Source organism: Sturnus vulgaris, chromosome 15 (genome assembly GCF_052056855.1).
Source record: "Sturnus vulgaris isolate bStuVul1 chromosome 15, bStuVul1.hap1, whole genome shotgun sequence".
Lineage (NCBI taxonomy): Eukaryota > Metazoa > Chordata > Aves > Passeriformes > Sturnidae > Sturnus > Sturnus vulgaris.
Genome location: NC_142257.1, coordinates 9,974,360 through 9,997,582, shown reverse-complemented (window position 1 = coordinate 9,997,582; position 23,223 = coordinate 9,974,360). Strand labels below are relative to the sequence as shown.

Here is a 23,223-nt window from a genome sequence, read left to right as displayed (position 1 = left end):
CAGGAGCTAAGGGGAGCGTGGCGGTGTCACAGAATAGGGGACTTGTGGAACGGTAGTCATGGGATCGTGGGGTCAGTGACTTGTGGAATCATACAGTCATGGAATCCTCAAGGTTGGGAGAGACCTTTTAGTCCGTCCAGTCCAACCCTCCACCAGCACCGCCACTGTAACCCCTAAACCGCATCACCCAGCGCCAGATTCGGGCGCCTCTTAAACCCCTCCAGGAATGGTGACTCCACCACCTCCCTGAGCAGCCGGTACAGTGCCTGACCACCCCGACAGTGAAAAGGTTTTTTAGTATCCGATCTGACTCCTCCAATCTCAGCTTTCGGCCAGTTCTGGTCCTCTCACTGCAGGCATCTGCCATGCTCCTGGGAGCTGACTTCACACAGTTCTTTTGGATCGGTGATGTCTGGAGGGGTCCACTTCTCCCAGAAGCGTGAGATAGGAAATACGCAGGAATGGCTCCTGGTAAGAGGGACTGCCCAATTTGTGGGCTGTCGCTGAGGTGGCTCTGCAGCCTGCACCGCAGCTCTTGCCATCTGCAGCCACCCACGGCAATGGCCGACGCGTGAAAAAATAAAAATACTAATGAACAGCCACTAAAGTTGATCCAAACTCATAAATGTTCATTGCCCACACTTACTTGTTTATAAAGAGGTAATTCACTTACTGAATTCTGTAATAGAAGAAAAATAAGTCATGTTGTCTTGTTTTATCCATGAGAAAAACAATGAGTAATGTGCAGTTATCAGAACTTCACACTATGAACAGTGCCATGTCTGGAATTTAATTCTACTAAGTATTTTTGGTTTGTGTGGTACAAAGCACGTACCAAGATGTTGCCAGTCTTCTGCTGGAGCCACAAATGTAGATGAAATTGTTTTCACAATAATACAGAGTAAAAGATGACATTTCAATATTTTATTCAAGTCAGGTTTGGGGTTTTTATCCATTTTTAGTAGTGTCAAGTACAGCATTTTAGGGTCTAGTTCCACACAAAATGGAAGACTCTCTAAAAATGTACCCATTTACTTGCTAAAAAAAAGTAATAAAAGAAAACTCTGGTTTAGAATTAGTGATGCAACTATACGATTGCAGTTGCAAAGACTCTTCCCTGATTATGTCCATTTTAAAAGCTTTTCCATCAGTGCAAGGGGAAGGAATCACAACACAGGACAGGCAGTATTGGCTGAGTCACATCAAACTTCCTCCACAAGGACTTCAACAAGGTGGACAACCTAAAGCATTCTGGAGACAGCAGTAGGTGTGGGATAACCAAGTAAGACAAACCATTGATAAAACACATATCTAAAAGAATAAATTTTAAAATCCTTTTTTCAGACAAAACATTCCTTCATTGACTGAAACCTTAGGTATTAGAACATTTTGCATACACAATGAACAGTACAATACAGTGGTCTGCAATTTCTACATTTTATAACACATTAACACATTCCCTGTGCCATCAATGTATTAGTAGAGGTAATCAACACTTTCCTTCTTATCACGTGGCAGTTGACAGATGTGATGAGCAACTACATAAAGAAAAAAACTAGGATTTTTTATTTATGATTTTGTCTCCACTTCTTTAACAACATAATTTTTAAAGCTTAGCTGTCTTTAGCCAGGACTAGCAGGACAGATAGTAGCAACACTTGCACCCCAGACAAAACATTGAAAGGTACACTATTTTCTGAAGGTAGCTATGCTGTATTTCCAGATTAGCAATTGTGAAATCATTCCTTATGCTTCAAATTCTAATCCTAGACCAAGTTTGTGACCCCCTGCATTGACATTCTTGCCATCCAACAAAGCTGACAACGTCAGTTTGATACCTGCAAAATAGAGAAAAGGGAGAGAAAAGTCAACTTAAAACTTGGGATGAGCTTTATGTTCAGGAAGTGCCATGTGTGTTACTGCTTTAATTTATTGGGTAGCCAAGTTAATGGAATTTGGCAGCTGGCCTTGGAAGGACTGGGCATTTTAAAACAATTTGCAGATAAGAAATCTTTCTGAATTAGGACATTTATAATAAACCATGATGACAGATTCCACATTTTATCGCTCTGAGTAATTAAAGCTCTGAGCCAATTCACTGCTGGTGGTGTACTGATTGATCTAATTTTAGAGTAAAGAATTACAAAAACCTAGGACCTTGATACATACCTTTCTAAATCACTTTAAAATCTGGGTATAAAAAAGCCTAAGCCCCATCTGCTGTAATATCTCATATCAATCTGCTCAGTATTCTAGCAGCAGATTTATTACACTACATTAAAACCAAATTTGCAGCAGTAAGATTGTCCTCTTCTAGCGCCAGGGGACCTTGAGAAAGTCACATTTTTAAGAAGAATAAACTCAGCAATAGGAAGCCTCTGAAATATTAAAAATTTAGTTACTTATCTGTGACACAAATAATCATAGACATATTTAATATCAACATGAAAAACTATTTGACTGGCCAGTGGACAATGGTCTCTAATAATTCTGCTTCCAACAGATATCCAAAATTAACAGAACAGTCTCTAGAAAAGTTCATCACTGGCTCGCCAAACCAGAAGAGCAATCTTACAGAAGAGCAATCTTACAAAATCCATCATACTCTATCACCAAAAAACTTCTAATATTTCAAGATTAAAGTATCACTTTATTGATTCTTTTTTCTGCATAGACTTACCTGGTTTTAAAGTCTGAGTGTATCCTAACCCAATCAGACTGGAGTTGTTCACTTTAGCCTTAAAGGGAAACAATAAAGCATTATTTAGTAATAAATAATAAATTTAGTAAATAATTTAGTATCTTTCTTCAAAGTCCTCCATACCTGAGAATTGTGCAACAGCTTTTAAGCATGAAAGGATTTCAAGTTTTAAATCCCAAATAAATGGAGTTAATTTTTCTATAACTTAAATCTCAAAGAATCTACAGTCACTGTAGAAAAGAATGATTTTATTAACATAATTCTTAATTTTTTCCAGACTGACACAAAAACTGTCTCAAAATAGTGCCCAGTAATACAATAAAACATTCTGTTTCTCTTTTGGAAAGTCCAAAACTGCTGCACAGCTGCGGTTTTTGCAGCTGTGCTCTCAGGCTGCAAAAACTAAAACAAACAGATCCATGTGCCAACTACACAGCACAGAACTGCATCAAGACCGTGCTCTGCTAATGGAAAGACTGCTTTCCATTTTCGTTACAAGCACATATTTTCAAATGCATATAAATGTACATGCACAGGACTCACAGAAAAAGAGGCATCTGGGTCAATCTGATACTTGGCTGCTATTCCAAAGCGAGTGTTGCTATTTCCAGCTGTCCAAGCAAGATTCACAGCAGTTTCCAGTTTATCATTCACCTTCTGGTAAATGGAGCCACCAAATTCTGTTCCATCATTCCTGGAAGGAATGCATTGGTGTAGTTTTAAACACTACCCCGAAACAAGCGTCTTTCATTTTTACAGTAAGGGCTTTATTTGCAAAACATCCACTTACACTTCATTAAATATCCCTGCAACAACTAAGATAGAGATATTAGGCCAGACTGGTTATGAAGTTATTTTTAGATAACTTCAATTCATTGCAGATTATTATATTTCAACAACTTCTGAAACTGAAAAAACCTCATGACAAACTACCAAAAATTAGACCAACAATGACAGCTTCCAATTTTCCCTTTCCTGTAGATGAGAGTCTTTGTAGTAGAGAGATATATTTTTCCCTGCATGTCTCTGAAATAATTACTTTCCCTGGCAAATGTCTCCTTGTGCCCTGATAGGGTTGTATCCCAGTCACAGAGCCCAAGTCATCCCAAAACTGCCATGTCAGCATGCTTTTACCAGACACAGAGAAACTGTATCACAAGTGAAGATGCCAATTTAATGTGCAAGTCTATAGGCTTTTGCAAATGAATTCCATTTGCAACAGTCCTTATGGTACATCTGTGCTATGGTCTGTGGAGTAGAAACATAAATGGAACTAATTTTGCTTTGCAGAGAGAAATGAAACTGATTTTGCTTTTGGCCCATAGCTGAATGATGAGTAGCACAACTTCCAATTACTACTGCCCCTTAAGTCACATAGGAATAAATTGCGGCAAATAAAAGGCAAAATGTTAAGAGCATGCAGATCATAAAAACAAGACCAAAAGACTCCTAAAGGCCTTGCGCTCCTCATAAACCAGTGAGCATTTCCAGAATTTCCATTTTTGCTTATTTTCTTAAAGAGAGGATACAAACATTGTGTAGAAAACAGGCTTTAATCATAGGAAGATCTGGGCTTTTTTTTCTAAACTGTGAAATAATCTGGTTCCAATTATTAGAGTACACCAAACCTTTAGTGATTACAAAAAGGGGTAGATTTTTTTCATTTTACCCCTTTGGTCCGATATTCTTTAGTTCATAACAGTTGCACAAACAGCGGTAATAGGCATATGCCTATTTAAAAGTTCAAGCAATAGCAACAGCCTTTTAAATTGTTAGAGCAATTCTTCCAGAAAAACACTACAATACTTACTTCAGATTAAGACTGAAGCTCACATTAACTGCATGTGCTTGGCTCTCAAGAAAAGGAGGGTTTAAAAAGGACTGAGGAGAGCTGGTTATACAGGCAGATTTTGTGCAAGGTTCCCACACAGCTCTGTCTTGACCTGCAACATTAGGGGGGGGCGGTCTGAGCTATGCTTAAAAAATGAGGAAAGTCATATTTAAAACTAGAAATTATCCAGCCCTACCTCCCTTGTTTTTATTATTAAATAATAATAATAGTAATAATAATAATAAAATCAACCTCTTTTTAACTCTAATAACAATAGAACTTCTTTATGCAGATAAAAGCACATTTTGTAGATTAAAAAAAAAACAAAACGAAAAAACCACTAGCCCACTATGAAAATTAATATATTAAGGCACCCTTAAGGGAAGTAACTTGCTAGAGCCTGCAACTGGTTTGTGTAATGCCAGGAAAAAACATACTTTAAGCCCTACCTAATTACATTATCTGCTTTGCCACAGCATCCCAGTGAAACACTGACCTGTGTAGATGTGAAGCAGCCTAGTGAGGGGAGTTCCACACATAACTCTTTCTGGGATTATATAAAAGCTCTGACACGTTTTCAAAGCTGAAATACATCAATCACCTAACTAATCTATTATTAACAGTAGTTATTGTTAATAATATGAAGATTTCTATTCATATCATACATCTGTGGTTTTGTACAATAACAGCAACCCAGGAAACAGACCCTCGAGAATACAAGAAACAGATCCGAGCCTCTGCTGCTATTTAATTTTTGCTGTTGCTTTAATTAAGAGTAATAATAACCATTGCGTTTTATAGTGAAAGCCAATAACACAATGTTTTGAACTGCTACAGCACAACTAAGTTGAAAGTCATTGCATTTAAAGGAGTAACTTCTAACTCCTGAGTGGAAGGGGACCCCACATGTTGTTTTGATGGAAGTTTTCTGCCCACATTTTTGTGCTTTGGCAATCCTTCAAACATACTGTCTGGGCTGCGGGGGTTCGACTGCTCTGTAAGGCAGCAGGAGCTTCCTAAACCGGATCGCTGTAAAACAGCATGTAACAGAACAGAAGGCCTTTATAGAAGTAGCTCTAGAAGGCAGAATGGTTGTTCAGCCCCCTGCTAGAAACAGCCTGGAATAGCTCTGCTACATGCCAAATATCGAATTACCCAAGGCCACGGAAAGGGGGGACCAGGAGAACAGATTAGGGATTGCCTAATCTTAAAAAACTGTCTTCCCCAAAGACATAAATTGCCTTTTTAGGAGGAACAGGAGACAGAGAAATTAAGGTTTTCATGGAATTTGATCCTGGTTTTCCACTGTTGATACATTCAGAAAGGACAAATACTTGTGCAAATAGAAGTTGCAATGCCAAATAAACTTTTACACCATATCCCTTCCAGAACTAAAACAAACACAGTCTCTGTCTCTTCCTGTCACTCCATTTCACCTGTTCTTGTTCATCCTCTAATTAACCCTTTCATCTACACATCAAACTACCATTTTGTTTGATGTTGACAGGTGTAAAAGGAAAACACTGCTTTTATTTCAGCTTTCACAAAGACTATTTTTATAACTTGCTTTTTTTATTATATCACTAATGGATTCTAATAGTCCTTATTTGCTAGACAGACACTGAACCCTTGGGTGCTCATTGAGTTCCTCACCCACACAATTCAAAGAAAAGGTAATGCAGCTGAAAAAATACAGTTTGACATCTTTAATGAAGAATTAATTCCAAATTCACCATTCCCTTGTTCACCATTGGTGAACCTCTGATCCTTTCACTTATTTAGTAAGCAGCAAAATCCTTCCAAATTCCTTTTAGTGCCTGCCTGCCAGTACTTACACATTAGTATGAAGCTGGAATTCATCAGTCTTATAGCCAACAGCAAAGTTGCTCTGGGTTACTCTAGACTTCGCTGTCTCAAAAGTCATTTGGTAGCCTGCCAGCCACCCCTCATAGCCAAGCACGAGAGCTCCACGTATTGAAGGACCCGCAATATCAAAATCCATGTCGCAGCCAATGTTGATGTGTTCCCTTTTGTACCCCGACTTAATTTTAGCACTTTTTTTCCTAAAGAGAAAAGAAAGATGTCATATCTTTGGAAAGGTACACCTGTAGGTAGCAATTCCATCATATCACTTACTTTAACTCAGTGTAATAGTTCCTGAACACAATGTGAATATTCCTGGAGAGCCATATGATATGTCACTGCTTTAGTGTTCATCTTTACAAAATCCTAAGTCAGCTAGAGTGAATTCTTTGCAAATGAGCTATAAAATGTGGTGTGGTGCCTCACAAAGCACTTCTGGACTGTTTTCTGAAAAGCAGCTGCACATAGATGGGAAGTGGCAAACCATATCCTCATCTCCAACTGATACTATGGTTTTGGACATTAGGTACATACAGGGAAGGAATGGAAACTGTAGAAGTTTACAGGTTTGCCAACAGAAGTCCACAGTAGTGGACCTGCTTGCCTATCCCAAGCAAACGACTTTTGCCTGTCCCAGGCAAACAATTTTTAGACAATCCTAGTCAATTGCGTAATTTTATTTACTGTGACGGACATTAGGAAATCACTACTTTGCAGCTTCCGGGGGGGAAGTCTCTGCTGGCAAGCAGGCTGCTTCAGTGGCTCTAACATCCCCACCATCCTTACAGTACTTTGTGAACTTCAATGGTTACAGCCATTTACAGCCACCAGAAAGCTACCGCATTAAGGCAGAAATAAGTGTTCCTGAGTCACCTGTTTATTTTTATACTATTGGCCAGAACAGTATTTTCTCATGTGTCCTTAGATTGATTTACAACAAGGGTACAGACCCTCACAAGGCCAGAGTTATGTCTAGTATATTCAGCTACTCTTATTTAAGACTTTTTTTCATCTCTTTTTACAAGTGTCTTCTGTCTTTGACCAAATCTTTACTGAAATCTTTCTGGAAAAGTCAGGCTAATTTGAAATTTCATATCAACCTCTCATGTCAGCTAACAAAAACAACCTCCAAGAACAGTATCAGTGCTGTATCAGACCCACACAGAGACTGATCTCTTTGTTTATTACTATTAGCTCAGTCCCAGGAATTTACTGTGTTTTGCAGAATCAGAAATAAAGTGCAGGAATGCCAAAAGCAATCATTTGCAACTTCTGTAAAAGTCAGCAGTACCTCTCCCACCAATGTCATAGAGACAGAGAGGTAAGAACACAGAGTGCTCCAAAAAATGACTTTACCTGCTGAAAGATTCATCACAGTCAGTAAGTAATAAGGAGGGGGAGAAGAAGTCTCATAATCAGACATAGTGCATCACTGTCAAACTAAGCCAGGTCACACCAGGATTGATTCTCACTCCATTTCCCCACATTTAACAGTCCTCTTGAGGCAATCGTAACAGTGTCTGTGGAGTGCCCAAGAAATAGCTCTGGACCTGTAACATCATTCTTGAACAAGGTTTTTCCTTTTAATTTCTCAACAAATCCTACCAGTTAAGAAATAATTCTAAAAATCCACTTGAGATTATTCTAATTAACAAAAATATCTCATTAATCTAGAATTAGGAGTGGACTGAAAACAATTGACAATGCAGAACACTAAATCTGAAAGACAGGGTGAAAGCTCCCCTAGGACTATTACTCTGAGAACCTGCAGTGCAGTCTGCTCATCTGGGAAGCTAACGTGCAGAGTATTTTGACTCACTGGCAGCATGTCTCGCACAAACATAATCGGGGAAAAAAATAAACCAACATCTAGACCTACAGCAGCTGCTTAATCCCTCTGGCCAACATAAAACATGGCATCCAATCACTGTGTCAGAAATACCCATCCACGACCAAAGCACACTGTAGCCTGCAAGAATTCGGATGATAAATTCAGCTCGGGACAAGAGCCCAGTTCTGTGTCAACCTATCAGAGCTGTGGCCAACTGGCTCCTGGAGCTTGTTAAGTTTTGCATTACAGCTGAATTATTTAGTGCTTTTATTAAGGCAGCAACTCATCCTCCGACATGGCCAGAAATACACAATGGAGCAAAGTCACAACTTTTTCTTCACTCTCTAATTCTAACTATAATTTTCAAGCTATTGCGTTTAAGTTTGCTTGCTAAAGTTAAGGATTAAAAAGGAATTATTAACACTAAAATTTAAGTGAGATGTACATGATTTCATCCTACACAGGCTGATTATTACTTGTCTCGATATCTCAGGACAAAAAAATTTAAAATGCGTTTTTTGTCACTTTAGCTTACTTCTTACCCAGTGTTAGGAGAGAAGGTGGAGTCAAAGGTCAGCTTCAGGCCCTGCGCAGGCTGAACAGAAAAGAAATTCAATGGTTGGATTTCTAATTAGAGATCAGCATACGTGAATTTGCAAATTGCTTTTTTGGAGCCAAAAACTACCTGATCTTCAAGAGTAATCTCAGTGCCTAGTGTGTTGTCAGTATTCCACTTTTCTGTGAACATCAGTCCATATTCTACCCACTTGTATTTTGTTTCCAAACTACCACTGACTTTGCTTGTTTCTGAGTTTGCGGAACCTGAGCTTGTAAATTCCTAAAAGAAAAAAAATAATTTATACATGTAATATATGCATTTGTCAATACCTACATATATGCAATCCAGCAAATGCTTATACTTGTAGAATATATCAGTAATTATAATTTGTTAAGTATTAGTTAATATAAATACAAATATATTTATTTTGAAAAGAAATACACGGTAATCACAAAACCATAGCAATGTTTTCAATTTCAATGTGCTTCCAAACTCACCAGTCCATTTTCAGATCTTGTTTTCAAATCAAGCTTTATTAACCCAAAACCTAGATAGTGAGTAAAAAATATGAATCATATATATGTTGATTTGAAAAGCATTTCTAAATTATTTCTTAAAACTCTCTTCTAAATCACCTGTGAACTACTAAATAGTTAAACCAAGGGCACAGTTATCAAACCATGTGTTTCTAAGAAGCAGCTTGTACTCACTTCAGATAGCACTTGACTGATGAATCCTATTGACCTCAGCAATACAACTGGGACCAAATTAGGTAATAACACTTTTATTCACAGTGAGCAGTATTCTGTTCATAAGCAAACTACTGCCATCAGTTATCCTGTTTATCAGCACAAGGGCACAGCCAAAATACAGCACAGAATTTTCTCTCAAAACCAGCAACAGTTCTATGGGGAACAGGAAGAATTTTATCAAAAGGAAAGTAAGTTACCCTCCCTTTCCAAACACCAAGGGCAATATGAATCTGCGATTCTGTGGATTCTAATGGAAATAATTGGAGTATTTCTCAGGGGAAAGTAATAAAATCCTAACAGTTTCAAGAATCAGGTAGACAGCAAAGGACCAAACTTATTTTGGTTTTATTTACCATATCCCTTGGTGAAAATATCTCTGGCAGATTTGCCCAGGTCAGCATAAGCAGGTGGAACAGCCATTTTCTGGAAAGGAAGATATAAGAAGTAGTAAAAGGAAACCAGTGTTCAGAAACTTACTTAATTCCTTTAAGCAACAAGAAACTTAAGCCCATTTCAGCCCCTTTCACTCTGTATCCCTCACCCACCACTTAAAAACAGCCTGAAGAAAACAACTATTGCAAATAGTGTGATTTCATTTTGCTAGGGAGCCAGCAATGTACTTGCCACTGAGAATGTGGAAGAGGCTGCAGAGAAATATATATTAAAATTAAAGGAACTTTCTATGCCTTTCTGAAGGGTTAACTGTTGTTTTCTTATCAATGTAACTACATGAATAATTTACGTTTTTTTCAAACCATTTCTTGGAAATATTTCTCCTGTTTCTCACAATGGATCTCTGCATTCTGATGCGAAGAATTAGGGCCCCAACTCATTCACTAAGGAAATGTAACCAGAACATGCATCTACCATTAGGAACTCTTTCTCTAATTCAGAACAGCAAATGGATAATATTTATGACAGCAAAATCAATAAATGGTCATTCTTATGCTTCAGTTTTCTTTGACTTTGCTATCGGTACTAACGGGTTAAGATGTCTCCTTAGACATTGACCTTTAAGTGTTTTTCTGTGCTCTTGAGAAAAAATGAGCTTGCTGAGAAAAATTCAGACTGCAGGGAGGCCATCCTGTGAAGTCAGGCCATTGGGAGGGCAGCCACAACCCTCCTTCAGCAGCAAAATGCAGACTGGAGCTCCCTGCAAGGCACAGCCCAGTGGTGGGGACACTGCAGGGGCAACTTTCTCCACTGTGTTTTGTTTCTTAGGGATGCCCCCACTGCCACAGAGGTCCTTACTTTCCCATCTTCAGCAGGCCCTGACATTCTTAGTTCCGTGGCCTCCTACAAAAGAGATAAATGCATCTCATTTTCTCAGCCACTGGGAAAACTGTCTCACCATATGCAGAGGAGAAAACAGGATCCTATATAGGAAAATAGGATCCTAGAGAAACAAACCAAGCGAATCTCCTTTCTTATCCAAGTACAAAAATTTCTACTCCTTTATTCAAATAAAGTCACTTCTTTAGGGGAGACAAAGTCAAGCGATCTGAAATGGTGCACATCTTCTGTCTTTGTAGACAAGATTTCCAAATTCACAGCAAAAGAGATAAATCGTACTTATAAAGCTAATCCTCTCAATACCAGATATTGCACTAAAATTCCATATTCACAAACTTTTTGGCTATTCAAAAGTACTAAGCAGTTTACTACATGTACATGCAAATGCTTAAAAAACTGCCTGACATTCTTACTCCATAGTATTCAATGTCAGCAAAAAACTGCCTGACATTCTTACTCCACAGTATTGAATGTCAGAAGAAAACTATTCCTTTAAATACCACACAAATCTGCTCTGGACACAAGGGTGCTTTAATATCTCTCTGGCTGCAGACTAGGATGCAGTTCTCAGGCAAGCTCACCACCCCATGAAGATCAGATAGGGACTTTCAGCAGTCACTCAGTGCCCCAAGCACCCTAGACAACAAGCTGGTGCCTGTTAAAGGATATTGCTATTGCATAAAGGAAGAATCCCTATCCTAGAGGGAACAAAACAGATCTGGTGGCTAAATAAAAGCAAACAATCTATTCAGAACATAAAGTAGGCTACAGGGACACGTACTGTGATGTAGCTTCAGTTGCAGAGTACTTGGGTGCATGTCATTTCTTTCCAGTTATAGTCCAGTATTAAAATGTATCCCAAAATACTCAACCAGTTAAAAAGTTATTTCTTTTTTAATTCATATTCCAAAGCAGTTTTAGCTGCTTATATTTGACCTAAATTTCTCTGCTTTGGGTTTGTTTTGGGAAAACATATAAACCAGGGTTTTAATGTTTATACACAAAATCAGCCTTAAAAAGGGGGAAGAAAAAGGGAAAAAACCCAAAAACGTAAGCAGAAAAAAACCCTAAGAAAGTATTACTATATTTGTGTAATTCCTCTCCTCCTCACTGAAGTAACTAGAAGCAGATACAATGCCCTGCCTGGAAATCACCAGCCAAAGTCAGGCAACACTCAGGAGAGGGATGGCAGGAGTCACTAAGAGCTGTCTGTGTACAGCAAATGCTTCTGCCTTGCCAGACCAGACCAGCCTCACAGAACCCTCTGATGGATACTGCCATTTAGCATAATCAAAAATTTAAAATATTAGAAATCTCCACATCTGAAAAATCAAAAAAGCATTGCTTTGAAAAATAATGCACCACTCTGCCACCTACATCTTGGAATATATTAGATCTATTTTATCAACAGTCTCTTTGAGTCACTTCATAAAATCAAAATATTTTCTCCATAAATGAATGCTGTATGCTTTTGGGTTGGACTTTCTCAGTCATATTTTATCCTTCTCCAGACCCAAAGAATACAGTTTCTGTTCCCAGATGCCTGTGTATCACGTCTGGCCACGGTCAGGCTCATCAGGTGCATGAGCTGTGCCAGGCTGCTCCACTGCTGCAGTCAGAGTCCAGAACAGTGGGAGACACGACAGCTCCACTTAGATAATTACTGTAATTAGGGGACAATACTGAAAGCCAAATACCTGCTGTTTTTAAGGCAAATCACGTAACACACACAGAGCATGGTGTTTAAAATTGCTAAGTGTGGAAAATGCTAGGAGCTATGTACCTGGTGGTTAACCTTGCTGTTGTCAGAAAGAACAAAACAAAAATAATTATTTTTGTTTTCACTGGTTAATAAGAAGCCTCTTGTTTAACAGATGGAAAATAAAACTGATTACATCCCATGCAAGTACAGGTTGTAAGACAAGCATGCTTAGCAGGGATTCAAACTCTTAAAGGATCAAGGAATGGCCACGGCCAAGTGCCCTTGGTTTTCACCAGTGGGATCCCTGCACATTAACTCAGATTATGTTTGGACGGAAATTAATTCATTTCTTTTATTCTTGTCCAACGGTGCAAATAGCTCAGCATGACTATGGACCTCAATGCCCACACAGAGCAGGCCAAGTAGAATATCTGTAATGTGTTCTAAGTGGGAAAATATTTAGGTTTGCTTGAATAAGAAACACCATAGCAAAAGTGATGACTGAAGAAAACCTGAACTGGGGAGGAATAAGCTCCAAGCGCTGCTGTGAGTGTACCTCCAGGAATGTCTGATTTATAAGTGCCACAGGGAGAAATTCAGGAGCTCCCTTTGGAGCTGCAGATCCCAAGAGGAAGCCCCAAGATTTCATTTGATTTTCATTTGAAGGCCAAATCTTAATATTTTCCAGTGTCACAGATGGCAAAGTTTTCACTCTATGATGCAGTTCTTGGCAATTAAAACAAATTCAGTCCAAAAAGTAGCAAACCCACAGGGTGCCCTGGCAAATACAAGGATTGGCTGCAATCAAAGGAAAACTCATCTCTGGTTGATAACTGTCATACACGCCTAGGTTAAAGTTTCCCTGCACATGCTTATCAGGTTTATGATATTTACGTGGGGAAAGGAACAATCTAAAATATTTAAGATAAGAATCAAATCCATTATAAGAATAAAATTCTCGTGAAGACAATGGAAGTCTATCAGATTCAAGGCTAAGAAAGTAAAAATTTATCCTTATCTAGCCACATTTTTCCCCAATAAATCTGAACTCGTGTACCATTTCTTGATGGTACCAGTAGATCTGAACATCCCAGCTCCCTGTCTCCACAAGCATGAAAACATGCTACTTGCAGGATGGACATATTACAGCTGCTGGGAACAGCTGGGAGGAACAGACAGCATTGGGTTATGGGACCAGGTACAGTCTGTCTGCATGGGGAAAAACCCATATGAGGGTCTTCTGCCTCAAGGTTACAAAGAATACTAATTTATTTGTAATTTATCTCCTTCATTACAGGAAAAATAATTCCTTGGAATGAAGCAGCTTTTAGGCACCTTTCTGGACCCCTAGTCTGGGCAGTGTCATTTCCCAGTCAGTGTCTGTTTTGTCAATATACCACAAATGATGGGGCTTTGCTCTCAGACAGAGCACAGCCCAGCTCCCTCCCCATCTCATGGCTGGCTGGAGGCACCAGTTCCACTTGGCACCAGTGTCCCTGTACAACATCCCAGGCTCCCAGGGGAACTCGGTGCTGGCTTCACACTTCGGGTTGTATGGTCCAGACCCCAAATCCCTTCAAGTTATGCCCACAGTCTGCTTCAGATCAGGTTCAGCAGCCTCATTGTGCAGAAAGTTAAGAACATACTTACTTGTAAACATATGCACAGTGATACAAAGGTCAAACATCAAGTTGGGCACATTCATTGAGAAGCCAGTAAAAGCACGTGGCTTGTAAATATTCAGCATTATTAGACACAATACTTAACACTTTTTGTCCCGACTTGCTACTATGCCAACATCATATAATCCATGCACCATTATGACTCAACATTTAAGATAGGGAGTCCATAATTTCTTTTGTTGCAGGCATTATAAAGTGTGCAGCGTCCCTGTGACATTTGCAGGATCCCAGCCTTCCTGCTGGAGCTTTGCTCTGGAACTGCATGCATGATGGAGCAGATTTAAAGAAGGATTTATGCAGTACCTCTGTAGCCCAATAAACAGAGGAGCATAAAGGAAATAAACCCCTTAAAAGCAAATGTAAATATTATTATTTAGGCTATACTAATTATGGAATTAAAGAAAGAGACAGCCCGCTCCTAATTGTATGGGTATACATTAAGAACTGCAGTGTTCTCTGGCAGCCCCTTATTAAACTATCAAATGTAAGTACCAATTAAATGAACTTGGGGATATTGCAGCTTGCTGTAGCTATCATAGTCACTAAACTGCAAGGGAAGAACACAGAACCACAGTCCTTACATGTTAAATTAAACTGTTTCTGTTAAATACCTGCAGAGAAGGAGAAGAGCAGTGCTGCTGTCCCATCCCATGCCACCAGCATGGCAGGGCCCAGGCTAGTGCACATCCCGGCAGCACACTCAGGAAGGGACATGTCCCTTGCTCCCAGCCCCACTTCAGGAACACCCAGCACCAGATCAATGGGGATGAGTAACTAAAATGGAATTTTGTCTTCCAGCACAATGTGACAGCTCACACAGAAAAGGAGCATCTGCTACACTGGCAGATGTGCTTTTCCCTACTTGCAGCAGATTCCAAGCCCACAAGGGCCTGAGCTGTGCATCCTGCCTCCATCCCAACAGTGATAGGGCTGGGGACATCCTCCTGCTGCTACAGCAGCCATCAGTGATGCCCCCCACACCTTCACACCCCCATACACACACCCCAAAATGTGCGCAGGAAAAAAAAAGTGGATCAGTGAAAACCTTTGATGGAGAGTACTGGGGAGAGGCATTATTCTGGAATGTCACTGCTATAGTGCAAAAGCCCATTTCTGACAAAAATTCATAGGTGAATGCCATGAGAAAGGTGATTATTCAACCACCCACTGCACCCAACCAACCAAACTGCAACACATCTCTATTCTCACTAATCCATCTGAGAAACAAGCTGGGATCTGTTTCTGCTGGAATCACTATAAATATTTCCCAGAGACACAACCCTGCATTGGTCACTGACGATGAGTCAGCTGCACTCCATTTTGTGAAAATTTTGTTACCCCTTCTTTTTTTTTTTTTTAATTTTTTGCAAATACCTAAAGACTGAATGACTCAAAGACGTTTTCCCCCTCCAGCAAGAGTTGTTCGCAGCAAGGACTGTGTCAAGGCAGAATCGAGGCAGCTGCTGCTGTTGCCCCACAGTGCTCGGTATGCGAGGGGAAAGCAGAGGCACGGGGATTTTTAAACTGACATTATTCCCCACAAGTAAAAAGCTACATTCTGAGAATAATCAGAATAAAATGGAAGAAGAAATCAGTTTGCCTACTTAGCTTGAGACTTGGGGTTTTGGTACATTTCAGAATGAATCTGCCAACCCGCAAGAAGAATCCCGGGGGTGCGGAGGAGCGAGGTGAAAGGGATGTCAGAGCCAAGACGTTGCTAAACCCAGCCAGTTACCAGCCACCTTCGACCTTTGCTTCCCGGAAAGGAGCAGAACGATCCCGCTTGCTGAAGCGCTCATCAGGAGCCGCACGCCCGCCGTGGCCCAGTGACCTTTCTGCTCCCGTCACGGGGCCAGAGGCCGGTTCATTGAGCTCGGCCTCCGCTGGCATCCCGGGATGCGGCGCCGAGACCCCGCCGAGCCCGCTGCCCCGCAATCAGCGATGTCCCGGCCACCCACGCCTCCCAAGCAGGCCCCTGTGTCGCAATGCCCGGCATTACGTAAGGACACAGTTTTATCCCCGTTGCGACGGGCCGCGGGTGGGCAAACCCGCCCTGGGCGCTGCGGGCTCCCACGGGTGACCCGTGACCGAGTCCCGCCGCCCGCATCGCCCCGCACTGCAGCTCGGAGGGAGCGGCCTGGGGGCCTGCCCAGGACAGCCCTACCTGCCCCCTCCCCGGCGGCAGCTGCGCGCTCCACTCCCCCTCGGCCTCCTCCGGCGATGGCTGCCCCTACTCGGTGCCTCCCCGGGCTCTGCGACGGCGGAGGCTGCGTGACGGCGGGCGGGGACCGGCGGGGCGGGGACCGGCGGGGCGGGGACCGGCGGGGCGGGGACCGGCGGGGCGGGGACCGGCGGGGCGGGGTGGGCTGCGGAGCCGCCCCCCGAGCACGGCGCCGGGGTGTCCGCCGGGCGGCCGTGGTGCCCCAGCGGCACCGTCGCAAGGGACCGCGCCGGCCCCCGGGACCGCACCGGCCCCCGGATGAACCAGTGCCAGTCCCGGTACGACCCAGGACACCTGCAGCCGCCTAGGTGTCAGGATCCCCAGCTCTGCGGGAAACGAGAGGAGGTGACTTTTAAATGGTCCTTCCAACCCTACTATACTGATTCGGTTAAAGTTCCCATTTAGTCTGAATTAGCTAAATTAGAATTACCTAGAATTCAATTTAGACTTTAATTCTAACTCCCGGTTTTGTTAAAATTTCAGTTCTCCATATCCTGGTTGAGGCAAGTAGTGGTGGGAAAGGAGGAAGGGAGAATTTGAAAGCAGATCTGTGAGCAGGTGAGGCTGTGTGTGATATCTGGTGAGTGTCCAAAGGAGCTGTCAGAGGGCCAGAGGTCAGGGAGGCAGCATGACTCACCCCGTGGGGACTGACTGAGGTGCGTAGAGAGGCTCTCATGAATTAGGGAGCTGACGTCTTTCCTAACTCTCCCTCACACACACGAATCAGCCCTCACAGCTTACAGAGAAGCTGGACTGGGTCCAGGGCAACACTCTCCCGGTGACAAAAGGTCATGCAGGGAGTGCTCTGCTATCGGAGGGGAACAGAGATGGAGCTGGACTACTTTCAGGATGAGATATAAACCCAGTCTTACACTGTTGGAGGTCCCTGGGACGCTCAGAGAATCACCCAAGATCAAGAGGGGAATCATCTCAACCAGGAAACTGCTGATGGTCTGGCTGGTCACCCTTCTGCCCCCACCAACAAGGGATGTGTTAAAAAAAGAATCATTGCTGAGAGTTTACATCTCACTCACGGGAACATTGTTTTTGTTTTTGTTTTTGTTTTTAATTTAATTTCTTTCCCACTCCTTCTCCCTTGCCTAGTGGGAATGGATGGTGAGAGGAGGTAGTTTCCCTGCTTGGGCTCTTACCTGCCTCATGCTTTTGCTTTCCCAACAGCATTTCTCTGAAGGGCACTACTCCCACAGCCGTGGCAGGGCTGTACCCCAAGCAGGTGAGTGATGCCTGCCCCGGCACAGCCCAGGAGTGATGTTGGAGTCATCCAGCTGAGCACACACATAGCACTTGGGAACTTTGGTCAGGGTTCAAACAAAATAAACCCTGCAAGGAACTTAATGTTGAACAGAAGTGTATAAATGAAGTGGCTTGTGGAATTCAGTGGGACCTGAGGAATTTCTTGGCATGACAAGGTGGTAGAGGGGAAAGGATTTTGTGTAGTCACATGTGGACCTTAGAAAGGCAGCTGAGGTAGCAAAGGCTGAAGGAATTGTGCTGGATACCAAATCCACATTAAAATAAAGTGTGCCCCTGGAAATAAGAGGTCTCTTTCAAATTTGGAAAGGTCTTCTAACCACAGTCATTTTATTGATCCAGACACCACTATGACTGTGGGTGTTGTAACCAGCATACAGAGTTGCGGTCAGGGTGAAGTATCAGCTCTCAACACCCTCTTGAGAGGTTTTCCCTCTGGAAGCAGTTGGTCCCTCTTTTCCTGCATGCTGGGGCTTGTCAAAGACTACCCTGGATTTCACTCACTGTCCCATGAAAAAACATAGCCCAGCAAAAAAACAGTGAGCAATTTTCTGCTGGGGTGCATTGAACCTCTCCTCCAGGAGTCAGAGGAGCAAGGGAAGAAAGGGGGCTGCTGATGCAGAGGCAGGCAGGACCATGGAGGGGAGCAGGGGCACAACACATTCTCCATTATCCATTTGGCTCAGTCACCAGGGTCCACTTTCACCCTGAACAGCAGCTCCTCAACCTGCCCCTCTCAAAGTGCAGCCTCAGCTCTTTGCCCTCTGCAAAGGTATATCTGACAGTAGTGATTTGTGGAGCACTGTCTCCCAACCTTGCTCCCTCCCCTTGCATCATCCTGTTGCTGCCCCATATGATCAAATATATTCTTTTATTACCTCTGGGCGTAAAGAAGTATTTTATTACTTGTAGACATGCAGAGATTGCAACCTGTTCCCTACAGCTTTTCTCTGAGCAGCCAGACCATGAACAAATATGCCCAGCCCCTGCTCCACATCAATCCCTTCCAGCCCCGCAGGCACCCTCAGGGTTATTAGGAGCTCCTTGGAATATCGTAGGCTGAGATTAATTTTCACAGTCTGCCCCTGCAGTAGAGGCTGAGTGCACAGAATCACAGAATCCTGAAATTGTTTAGATTGGAAAAGACCTTGAAGATCATCAAGTCCAACTGTTAACCCAGCACTACCAAGTCCACCATTAGCCATGTCCCAAAATGCCTCATCTACACAATTTTAAATCCCTCCAGGGGCTGATGCTGCAGGTGGGCTAAGAATGAGCAGAGGGAGAAAATGTTTAGTATCTGTGAGAGATAATTTTTCATTAATTTCTGGAACATGCATCTACCAAAAGATGGCAGCAAATCTCCTCATATGGAGTTGGATATCAGTCTCATCTGTTCTCCTGGGTTCTATTTTTTTCTATAGGTTATGAACTGTAGATTATTCTGGGGAGTGCCAGAAGAATAGGAGGATTACACCAGATGTTCTCAACGTAGAAAATCTGTGCTTGTGACTTCAGTTTAAATTTTATAAATTTCTTCTACCATATAAGAAATCTCCAAAATGCTCTAAACATCAGTCTCCTTTTTTAGTTTGGAAGTTCTTGGTCTTTAGTAATGTTACAGCTTAATTTAACCGGTGAAAATGGAACATTAAGGGACTGCATCATAATAGATTTGACTAACAGTAATTCCACAAATAGTTCACATACAGGCTCTGTCTAAATGTTCTTTTCCATCACAGGCTTTAGGTCTCAAGCACTTAGAGAAGTTTGTTTAACACCAGTTTGCTGGAGAAATCTGGAATTGCCCCATCTTCCATTATATAAATCTGCATGTCAGTCAGAGGATTATTTTTAAGCTCTGTTCTGCATCATTAATGGATATAGCTGTGACCCTGGTTCTGATACTATTCCTATCAAATTAGCTGGGAATAAATCAAAGTCAGTAGGGTCACTGCAGGTACGAAAATGTGGGCTTCACTCAAGTGACAGTCCTGGGGCTGGGCTTGCAGCATGCAGCTTACAAAGCAAACCACGAAACAAGTGTTTTATTCAGGAGTTAGTGGTGGGAGGCATGAAAGGATCAGCCCTTCTGCATTTCAAAGTATGCTTCTGATTCAATTTCTCCATAAAATGGAACCAGTAAATACTATTGTCATTAATCAGTTTTGCATAGCCAAATTGTATAAAACTGTCATTTCCTCCAAAAATAACTTACCTGCCTAAAATAAAGCTGTGAGAAAAAAATTGCAGCTTGTGAATTCCACATTAACAGCTAAGTTTGATTCAACTGCAGTTTCATTCATATCACATAACATGTTTGAACAGCAGAAATCTCATTAGCCAGAGATCCAATATGTATGTGTTCAATAAAGTTTGATTTGGCTCTCTTTAATAAAAAAAAATGTTTTCAGCCTGTTAACCTGCAAGGAATCCATTCATAATCAGTGTCCTAGGGTGACGTTATAGTGCTTGTATCTCCAATCGTGTGTTGTGTTTGTGCTTGGTATTATGTCCTGTGCTTTCAGGACTGAATCTGAAAGTGAAGCTTTGTTTTGTCTTGTTATCAGCCGGCTCACCTCCCCCATGGTCTCTGTTTTATGAGAGGCTTGCTCGCTTGCTGGCTGGCAGGGCTTGGCTTTGCTTTGCTTTTGCTCGCTGTCTGGTTTAGCTGCTGGCCTCGAGCCTGGGGTGTTGGCTGCAGCCTGAGTGACTGGGATAGTGGCTGATTTATCTCCCTGTCCCCCTTCCTCTGTCTGCTGCCCTACAGTATCTAGCAGGGTGAGATAAGCATATGCCAGGGCCCAGCTCACTGCAATGATCTTTTTTTTCCTCCCTCTTCCTTTCCTGAATACCATCAGAACCTGTTCCGGACGGGGACCTGGGAAACACCGGGAGTTTGCATTCTGTGACCTGCAGCAGTCATCCCCCAGCGCCGGAGACTGATAACTGGGCGACCACTCGCCGGAGAGACTTTCTGAGTTTGTCATCTATTCAGAGCGGTGAAGGAGTTTTTTGTCATCTGGTGTTGGGGGTTTTTTTTGTACTGGGGAGTGGTTTTGCTTGTTAAATAAACAGGGTTTTTTTCACTCCTCTCTGAGGAAATTCTTCCCGAACCCGGTGGTGGGGGGAGGAGTCGTGGGGGTTTGCTTCCTGGGGGCTCCTTCCGAAGGTTTTCCCCCAAATTTGCTCTAAACCAGGACAATCAGTCAAGAACATGCTGATGGAATCATAAAACAAGCAAGGATGCCTCACTGCTGCGTATCACATTATGTAAACATATCTTCGTGCCTCTTAAACTTACAAACTCACCCAGGCTGTGTTGCTCAGAGCCAAGCCCTCTCTACCTGCTGTGCCCATGTCAGAGACAGCTTGTTTCCACTGCAGAAAACCCTGCGCTGGGGATGCTTACACAGCTCTAATGCTCCACGGAGCATCACTGTGTCAGAATAAACAATTTTTACCTGGGCCAGTGGAAGTGGGCTGCTGCTGGTCTTTACAAATGAGCATCAGGAGCTATTTACCACCACCAGCACAGCCCTCTCACACCCACCCATGTCACTGCCCCCTCCTTTCCCGTTCTCTCAGTGTGAGACAAATATCTTTAAAACTCTTTAAAATAGCTGTGTAGTTTTAACTGATTATTTTCACAAAACACAGTGGACTGACTAATCATGCAAGTTATCCTTGAGGATCCACTAACCTCTGGGCCAAGCAGCCAAGAGAGTAGCCATGCCAGCCAGCCCAGCTGCAGCCAGGACAGGCTGAAGCTACCGCAGCTTCACACAGGGGGAGGAACGAGCTGGTTCAAAATGTGGGCTCAGCTCAGAAAGGTCACTGATTGTTCCTATTCCCATTTGTCCACTCTACCACCTCCCCAGAGTTTCCAGCCATTGTTCAGCTACTTAATCAAGATGTGGCCCCACAAAAGGTTGTGTTCTGCCCTATCCAGATAAATCAGCCCAGGACCTGGTTTTCCCAAGCACAGCAGACTCAGTCCTTCATGATACTGAAAATAACACTAGAGATGACACTGAAGGGAAAAGAGGTTATTAATGGAATTCTGTCAATGGATGTTGATCAGCACATTTCTGGGGTGAGAGAGCCCTGTTCAGACTTATGTCCTGGCTGCACCCAAACATCCTTCATCAACACGGTGGAGTGAGCTCTGCCAAGAGAGCAAACCCTGGTTCAAAACACTGAAGAAAGGATTTATTACCATATATCTTCTAAAGTAGCACCTGGCAGGCTGAGCAGTGATGGGCACCCCTGACCAGTGTGCCACACCAGTAATGTGCCACACAGCCTGCAGTAGGCTTGGGACTGGCAGGAATGGGGGGAACATGAGTGTGAGAAGTCCAGAGAGGGCTTTACTGATTTTTGAGGAAGAAAGACAAAAAGTAGAAAACAAAAGGGGAAGGCAATAAAAGCTAAACTCCTACAGCTCCTTTTGATCTTGGAAAATAACAGAGATTGACCTGACATTATTACACCCCTCGCTCTCTCCCTCTGGGTTATTGTTTTTATTTCCACGAACCAGTAATAATCAAAGCCAAGAGCCTCTCCATCACTATATATTTTCCTTTTCACTCCAGACAAAATCTGCAAAGGCTGCAACACTTTCTCTCACGCTGTCCTGATCCAGTGGTCTGCTTCAAACAGAGCTGTTTGCAGGAGCGGCAACTCCCATGGTCTCAGTAACCTCATCTTTGCACTGCAGGGGCAAAAAAGCCCAGGCAGGGGAGAGGGAAATTATACATACGCTCCTTGTGAGGTGCAACCTGTCAAAGCAGATGTCATGGCTTTTACAACTTGAATTGTTTGAGGAGAGGCGGAAATTCAGTATATCAGGTAAGGCCTCCTTGAAACCGGAGCATGGACAACATACACACAGCCAGATAGTGATGGGGTAAAGGTTTTAAACTAAAAGAGGAGAGTATTAGATTAAATATTAGGAAGTCATTCTTTCCTGTGAGGGTGGTGAAGCACTGGCACAGGTTGCCCAGAGAAGCTGTGGCTGCCCCAACCCTGGGATTGTCCAAAGCCATTTTGGATGGGGCAACCTGAGATAGTGGAAGGTGCCCCTGCTCATGGCAGGCAGTGTCAAGCCTTTAAGTGCCCTTCCAACCCAAACCATTCTACAATTCTATGACATCTGGAACCACAGGGAAGTGGTGAGTGACACAGAGGCATCAACTGTGCCATTATTGCAAGGAGCTGTGCCTGCAGGTATTGAAGAGATCTTAGAATCATAGAACCATTTAGGTTGGAAAAGACCCTTAAGATCATCAAGTCCAACTGCACTTAACCCAGCACTTCCAGGAATTCTCCTTCAGAGAAAAAAAGAAGAAAGAGAAGAAAGAAACTGAAGTCATGACCTCCTAGCATACATTCTTCTGCATATATTGAAGAATGTGTCATCCCTCTTCACTTCTCAGAAAAAATACCAAATCCAAAATTATCACAGGCCACAGTATTTTTAAAATATCATCATTATCTTGTCTTTCAAGTAAGAC

At 42.5% G+C, this 23,223-nt stretch overlaps 2 protein-coding genes across 5 annotated transcripts; one reads left to right on the top strand and one right to left on the bottom strand.

Moving 5' to 3' along the window:
• Positions 1 to 909: 909 nt before the first annotated feature.
• Positions 910 to 16,454, bottom strand: VDAC1 (voltage dependent anion channel 1). Of its 4 annotated transcripts, none has more exons than XM_088173720.1 (10): positions 16,379 to 16,454; positions 10,789 to 10,833; positions 9,891 to 9,960; positions 9,283 to 9,332; positions 8,912 to 9,064; positions 8,769 to 8,821; positions 6,368 to 6,595; positions 3,245 to 3,395; positions 2,681 to 2,738; positions 910 to 1,838 (listed from the first exon to the last, which is right to left on the bottom strand). In XM_088173720.1, the coding sequence occupies exons 2-10, from the start codon at positions 10,813 to 10,815 to the stop codon at positions 1,747 to 1,749; spliced, it is 882 nt and encodes a 293-aa protein (XP_088029846.1). In that variant the 5' UTR covers positions 10,816 to 10,833; positions 16,379 to 16,454; the 3' UTR covers positions 910 to 1,746. The 4 variants fall into 4 exon arrangements, with proteins under 4 accessions (XP_088029846.1, XP_014747277.2, XP_088029848.1 ...); XM_014891791.2 differs by lacking the exon at positions 16,379 to 16,454 and adding an exon at positions 15,964 to 16,046; XM_088173722.1 differs by lacking the exon at positions 10,789 to 10,833 and having other exon boundaries at positions 15,819 to 16,454.
• Positions 16,455 to 16,579: 125 nt separating this feature from the next.
• On the top strand, positions 16,580 to 20,796 carry LOC148221981 (uncharacterized). The gene is made up of 3 exons (XM_088173723.1): positions 16,580 to 16,780; positions 17,615 to 17,669; positions 20,569 to 20,796. The coding sequence occupies exons 1-3, from the start codon at positions 16,694 to 16,696 to the stop codon at positions 20,775 to 20,777; spliced, it is 351 nt and encodes a 116-aa protein (XP_088029849.1). The 5' UTR covers positions 16,580 to 16,693; the 3' UTR covers positions 20,778 to 20,796.
• Positions 20,797 to 23,223: the final 2,427 nt, after the last annotated feature.